The sequence below is a fragment of the Quercus lobata genome, chromosome 1, assembly GCF_001633185.2.
Source record: "Quercus lobata isolate SW786 chromosome 1, ValleyOak3.0 Primary Assembly, whole genome shotgun sequence".
NCBI lineage: Eukaryota > Viridiplantae > Streptophyta > Magnoliopsida > Fagales > Fagaceae > Quercus > Quercus lobata.
Window position 1 is genome coordinate 54481108 of NC_044904.1, and position 7393 is coordinate 54488500.

Consider the following 7393-nt stretch of genomic DNA (forward strand, 5'->3'; position numbering starts at 1 on the left):
ATTAGCAATGGGAATATCCTTTTTTTTTTTTTTTTTTAAGTAGCAATGGGAATATCCTTAAATTGGGGGGGGGGGGGGGGGAGTGGAACATTGTTATTTATTAGAAAACTAAAACGAAGTATACAATAAGACCACTGCAATGTACGGCGCGCATACAGGTGCATCTTCAAATCAAATTCATTAGGCCTTTTATACACAAGGAAAAAGTAAAAACCTTTGCCTTTTCAAATGACTCTGCAGCTTTCTGATAATCTCCAAGCTCAACATGGAGCGATGCACGATGGAGTCTTAGAGTAACATCTTTAGGATTTGCCATTATTGCTTTGGCAAGGCAATAACTGGCTTGACCAATGTTTCCTTGTTCGTTACATTTGACAAAATGTCTATAGTTAATAATCAATCCATTTCTTTCATGCATATGAAAGCAATGAGGTAAATAAACACGAACACAAAAATAGTTGAACAAGTCAAAAATGATGCTACCACTAAAAAAAAAACACTGAATATCCTCACTACATTATCTACTAAAAAGAAATTCCTTATTGGGGAACTTACCGTGTCCTAGAACCACGACTCCTTACATTAATGAGAACCAAAAAATGGGACGCCCAAAAAAAAAAAAAAAATCCGCTTTATTGGAGTTTTTTAGATATGTTTAACCTTTCCTATGTCTACGCTTAGTATCATATATTTTGTTTACAACCAATCCCAAGCCTTGATAAAAGAGAAGGGCCATGGTAAGCTGATGGCTGGCTTAAAGTTGAAGTCACATTGTTATGAATGTAACCGCTATAGATTCACATTGAGGTGTCCCCTACTAGTGACACATTGCATTGGACTTCGAATATAGTGAAAAGTTGGCAATGTACTATGGGAGTAGTACAATCAAGACCCCAGAAAGCAATGGTCTAACAAAACAGAAATTGAAAAACAAGAGTAATTTTGTAAAACTAAACTCCACCTGAGCAAGGTATGAAAGAAAAAGGCCTTAATCACAAGCATAGACCGCTTGTACCCCTCAAACCTTCTAGCATTCCGTTCTCATTAAATATACCACATTAAACAATGTGGCACAAACCTCCAAAGGGCAATATTGTGATGACGGTTGAACTTGCCCAGCCAAGACACTAACAACTCAATAACCTGTTAGGACATATGTGTTTCACTTGTTAAGAACATATGTCATGATTTTATGTAATTGGCTTATCCTTTGACAAAATGCACTTTACTTGTATTTGGGTAGATTTAGGATGTTTTAAATACTTCAAGAAACCTTACTTCAAGAAACCTTGTTTCAAGATCAAGTATTGAAGCTTTCAAGTTTGTTCAAGAAAACAAGGTCAGAGTGCAAAATCATTAAAGCTCGACAGCTGGTCGATAGCTGTGTTAGGTTCTAAATATTTAGAACAACTGGCAAATCGTGAACATAAACTTGTCTAGATATAGATCTTAGAGTCTATAGGTATTATTAGACAACGCTCAAGGTGATTCAAGTTAAGATTCAAGAACATACAAGCTGCAGGAAGAAGATTTCATAATCTGTCTAGTTCGATCGATCGAAAGACAGGCTCGACCGATCAAAAGTCGTATCTGCAGAATTTTAATTAAACTCAAACAGCAGTTCAAGCCCATTTAGGATTAGGGTTTCTAATCTACTTCTCCTAGTATATAAAGGAAACCCTAAGCACATTTTTATGTGGCTTTTCAAAGAGAAAAGAGGGTGCCTCTTTTGTATTTAGGATTTTGTTCCTAAAAAGCTCTCTTATGTCTTCTACCGGTATTATTCCTTGAAGAATCTCAAGATCCGGTATTGCAGAAGTTGCTGCCTTCTCTAGTCATCAAAGGTGCTGATGATCTAAACCTTCAAGGGTGGTCTTAGAGTCACAAACAGGAGAGTTTGTGTTGCTAAACCTTTGAGTGGGATCTCAAAGTCACAAACGGGGGTGTTTGTGTTTTGCAAAGGCCAAAGAAAGAAGGAGTCCGTGGATTCGGAGCTTGCATGTGGTCGTGTCAGTAAGTTCTACTGGTTGGTAGCAATAAGAAGTCGAGCGTGGGAGCTTGTAAGTCTTATTGTATGAACTTCGATTCTTTCTAGTGGATTTGCTTTTTACCTTGAGGATAGCTAGGTTAAATCCTTCCCAGATTTTTTACTGGTTTGGTTTTCCTGGGTGATCATATCTTGTGTTATTTATTTTCCGTTGCTATACATTGATATGATATATTTGTGTTAACCTAGACTTGTTAATTTGACTAAGTAATCACTTGGCTAATTACCTAGGTTAATTTGTTTGTGGTTTTAAGGGGTCTAAAAACTAACAAGCTGCATCTATCGAGCTTAAGGAAGCTGTTCTTCATTCGGTGTGCTCGACACCTGCTATCTGTCGAGGTTTAAGATTTTCAGAATTTCAATATGATTTTCTTGGGATCTGTGAATATGTCTTTGGGCCTTCTTTTCTCATAAACCTAGACATATAAAAGGATCAGTTTAAGGGCCGTCAAAGTGTTCACAAGTTGCACAAGCTTTGAGAAAACTCTGTTCAAGCAAATTGTGACCGGAGACGAAGTTCTTGCCCTAGTTCATCTCTTTCTCGTGAAGAAGTTGCCGTGTATGTGCACCATAGGTTTTTGTGACCAAGCATTTTCCTGATCTTTATCGTTTGGATGAACTGAAGAACTTTGCAACCAACAACCTTCTTAGTTGGTGATTGAAGTCGCGTATTAGGATCTGCGCAATTGGTTAGTCACGTACTGGGAGTCGTGCATCTGAAAGGGGAACTGTCATTACAGAACAAGTCCAATTGGGTATTGGGGTAAGGGTTCAACTATAGGTTGGTAAGGTACTTGGATTCCTTTACTTGTAACCGCTTGTTGTGATAATAGTGGAGTTTCGGGAGTGGTGACCTGAAAATCACCTGGTGGGGTTTTTGCCATTAGGTTTTCCCTATTTGTAAACAAATCATCGTGTTATTTATTTTCCGCTGCATAATTAGTTTATTGGTGATTTGTTTGTGCTACCACGCATTTGCATGATAAATTGATTAATTAATAACTTGGCTAATTAATTAATTAATTTCTATCACAAGGGGTCATTCAGTTTGTGGCCTATCATAACCCTTTGCTGCATAACCCAATAGATTCCAAGCAAACAAAAAACCACTATCCACAACTCATATGCAATAGGGCAATGAAGCAGAAGATCCACTGATGCCTCCTTTTACACATATAACACCAATTGATAACCATAATTTTCCTCTTTTGAAAATTATCTATAGTTAGAATTTTACCTAAGGCAGCAGACCAAGAAAAGAACGCTACCCTAGGAGGCACCTTTGATTGCCACACCATTTTCCAAGGAAAGGATATATCATTAGGGGGGATAAAAGATGGTAATATCAGCGAACCTCAAAATCTCTACTTTTTGATGCCTTACAACAAATTTTATCAAGACTAACCCTAAGCACAGACGTGGAATAGAGCATGTCCATGAACAAGGCCAAAGATTCTAATTCTCAATCTTGGCTTGAATGAGAAAACTAAGCATCCCAATGGAACATCTCGTAAGAAAAATGCATAGCTTCTTCTATGGAATCCTCCCTATCCTGACTAATTTTGTAATATTCTGTAAAAGCCTCCCTAAGAGAACACTCCTCACACCACACATCCTTTCAAAACTTTACTCTAGTACTATCACCCACATCATATCGAATGTGGCTAGAGAAAATTGGCCATTCCTTACTTACGGATTTCCAAAGACTAACACCATAGGGCCCTGAACACAGCTTTGGTGCACCAATCCCTCACTCACTCCCATATTTGCCTTGATGACCCTCCCCTAAAAGGCATCTCTCTCAATCCCATATCTCCACAACCATTTGCTTAAGCAAAGCTTGGTCAAACTTTCTCAAACACCTAATACCTAACCCCCCATTTTGCATTGGTACACAAATCTGAGACCATTTCACTAGGTGGGTTTTAGATTCATCCCCGATGCCACTACAAAGAAAATCTCTCTATAACTTCTCCGTACGGTTTGCCACCTCCACTTACCCCCTTAGATAAATACAACCTCTTCCATCCTGCTAGTCTTTGCTCTATCTTCTCTAAAATAGGATTCCAAATCGTCCTTATAAGCGACTAAATTTCTCGTTTCGAAATGAGTCAAACAAGCAAAATAGTTTCACAAATGCGAATTTGTATTGATGATTGTGTAGTACAATTCTCTGTGATTACAAAAGAGTGATCCTCTGATTCGATCTCCTTAAAAGACTTGTTGATTGGATTTGTAATAATGTGATTTTGACTTGAACACAAAATATCCTTCAATTTGGTTGAGGGATGGATCGAAGATTGTTGAAATGGAATTACAATGAATCTCTGGCGATGAGCTTGTTAGAAATCCTTTGTTCTTCACGTTCTTCGTGTTCTTCGTGTGTTCTTCGTCTTCGAAGGTTTGTGGTGGAAGTTCTTTGGGGCTTTAGAGGCTTGAATCCATTGAACTTCATTGATTTGTGATTGTTTAAGGTTTCTGGAGGCTTTTGAGCTTGATTCCAGTGACCTTTGAGATCTAAGCAGATAGTTTGGATGATTCTGCTTCGAATGTTCTTTGTATTTGAAGGTTTGTGGTGGAAGTTCTTCGGGGCTTTGGAGGCTTGAATCCGTAGAGCTTCATTGATTTGTGATTTGATGATGTTTTTGGACCTTTGAGCTTGATTTTCGCAAACTTTTGGATCTAGGCAGATGGTTTGGATGATTCTGCTTCGAATGTTTTCCGATTTTGGGGTTGAAGTTCTTGAAGTTCCTGGAGGCTTCGGGGCTTGATTCCAGTAGAGCTTTTTTTACTTCTGAATCTTGGTCCTTTTGAATCTTGGTCCTCTGAATCTTGGTCCTCTTAAATGGCTCAGGAAGGCTTCTATTTATAGGAGTTTGGGGGTGGGTGAGTGACAGTGGTGGAGCTTGATTGGTGACACATGTCACAGCCTGATTGGTTCGCTTAAGTCATCGCTTACACGTGAGAGGTTGCTTGTGTCATCGCTTACACGTGCGAAGCTGTTTGTGTCATCGCTTACACGTGCGAAACTATTTGTGTCATCGCTTACACGTGCGCTGATATGTGATTGGTTTTTGGATGACACTTGAAAAATTTATGTTGGCTTCTGAATAGTGATAGGAAAACCTAGCAGCAGTACGTGGTGCTTTGTAATTGGCTGTATTTTGTGGACTTAGTAATGTGACGTGTCAGCTTGTGATAGGTAGGGAATTTTCCCTCTCTACAGTCCTCTCATTGGATTTAGATCTAACGAAAGACCCAAGTACTTCAGTGGGAGTGAAGCCTGTCTACACCCCAACATCTCCACCAACTCCTCCATATTATGAACATCTCCAACTGGTACCAACTTAGACTTCCCTAAATTAATTCTCAAACCTAACACTTCTGCAAATATAGTGAGAATATCACACAAGATTACTATTTGGCTAGCGTTAGCATCACAAAAAATAAGGGTTTCATCTGCAAACAAGAGATGAGACACCATTAATAAGGTACTAGCCGAGTTGCCTATAGAGAAACTCGAAAGCTGACCCACATTAACTGCTGCATCCAACATACAACCCAATGCCTCTGTAACAATATTAGAAGGCAATGGGGACAAAGGATCCCCTTGAAGAACTCCCCTAGAGATCCCAAAGAAATTAGATGGGATACTAGTAACTTCATCCACCTCCTCCATTTTTCAGAATGTTGGAGCAAATACATGAGAAACTCCTAGCTCACATGATCATATGCTTTCTCCATATCTAACTTACATAACACACCTGGAACCCATGCCTTAAATCTACTATCCAAACACTTAGATGCTTGTAGAACAACATTCAAAAGCATTCTAAGACTTTGAAATAATGCCATTGTCATGTGCCACCCTTCGAAACCGATTAGCAACACCTTGGAAATAACCTTGTACATTCCACCCTCTAAATTGATAGGATGAAAATCCCTCACTTCCACTGCATCAACCTTTTTGGGGATATGGGCAAGAAATGAAGCATTAAGACTCTTCTCAAAGACAACTTGAGTATGAAAATTATGATCAGGCAGTTAGTGATTGATTCACATAATGCTTTCAAAGGAGTCAGAAAAATACTTCATTCAATAATTATTGCTGATGAGAACTTGGATTAATAGAATTCAAAATGGTACCCCTGGAGAAATATGAAAGCTAGATATTGAAAAGGCACATGATAAATGTAAACCATGAATGCTGCTCATTCTTGTTGGATAGCTTCAAGGGATTTAAAATTTTAGGTTATATAACGTCTCTATATATTATATAAAATTTAAATTCAAGTGTCAAGAGTTATAGTAGTTCAATTAATACCTTTTGACATTTTCGATCAAAAGAGACATTCAGTGTTTGAATTTCCTTTTTTCAACTATCGAATTATTATTTTTCTAAACAAAACCTTAATTTGAATAATGATGATGCAAGATCTTTAAGGTGGTGATTGTGGTCCCTTTCACGTTAGGCAAGGATGAGATGCGTGCTCTTTGAGTTATGGACAATGTGCATCACAAACACAAATGATGCACTTGGAGCCATGGAAGTTCCACATATACAAACAATAATAATAATAAGAAGAAGAAGAAGAAGAAGAAGAAGAAGAAGAAGAAGAAGAAGGAATTTTAAATTTTAATATAATATAATTAGACTCAAACTCAAAAGTGTTGTGTCTCCAATGAGAATAAATGTGATGCGCTCATTAATGTATTCAATTTTCCTATTCATTTTCATGATTGATATAGGTTTTGCAATTGAAATATTTAATACTAATAATGGAAAAATTCAACATGACGTCATATTGGTTTATGGTTTTAAAGCCAAGTTGTCATGTCGTACTTCATCTATTTGCTAGAGCAGGGCAGTGTGAGTGCGAATTGGTTTGTAAGTCTAGATTCCCAGCAAGCCTGGAATGTGCCACACTATCTGGTGGTCTAACACTTAGGGTGTCGGGGGGGGGGGGGGGGGGGGAGGGCTAGGCCACTCTGGTATATACCTTCATCATTAGATATGTGCTGAAGGTATCAACAATTACGGTATCGCCATAAGGAAACCCTAGATTAGTGTCCTTCCCCAAATCAATAGCCTCATCGCCGTTCGTACAATTGGGCTTGGGAGCGCGTGGTTCGTCGACTGCCGAATCATCGGCGGCCACCGGTGGCTACTGTTCTTCCGAGCTGGCGAGTAGGGAACCCTCGGTTGGGGTCTGGAACAAGTCCTGAGGGGTACTATCATCTTTCGTCTCCTCCTCCTCAGGTGTCTCTAGTAGAGACACCATGACAATTCCCGTGGACTCCACTTCCACTTCGAGGGGCTAGGTCGGGTCGTCGAAGTCTTCGTTG

At 38.9% G+C, this 7393-nt stretch overlaps 1 protein-coding gene across 1 annotated transcript; it reads right to left on the reverse strand.

Moving 5' to 3' along the window:
* Window positions 1–5267: 5267 nt before the first annotated feature.
* On the reverse strand, window positions 5268–5726 carry LOC115955773. Its single transcript, XM_031074102.1, has one exon. The coding sequence runs from the start codon at window positions 5724–5726 to the stop codon at window positions 5268–5270; it is 459 nt and encodes a 152-aa protein (XP_030929962.1).
* Window positions 5727–7393: the final 1667 nt, after the last annotated feature.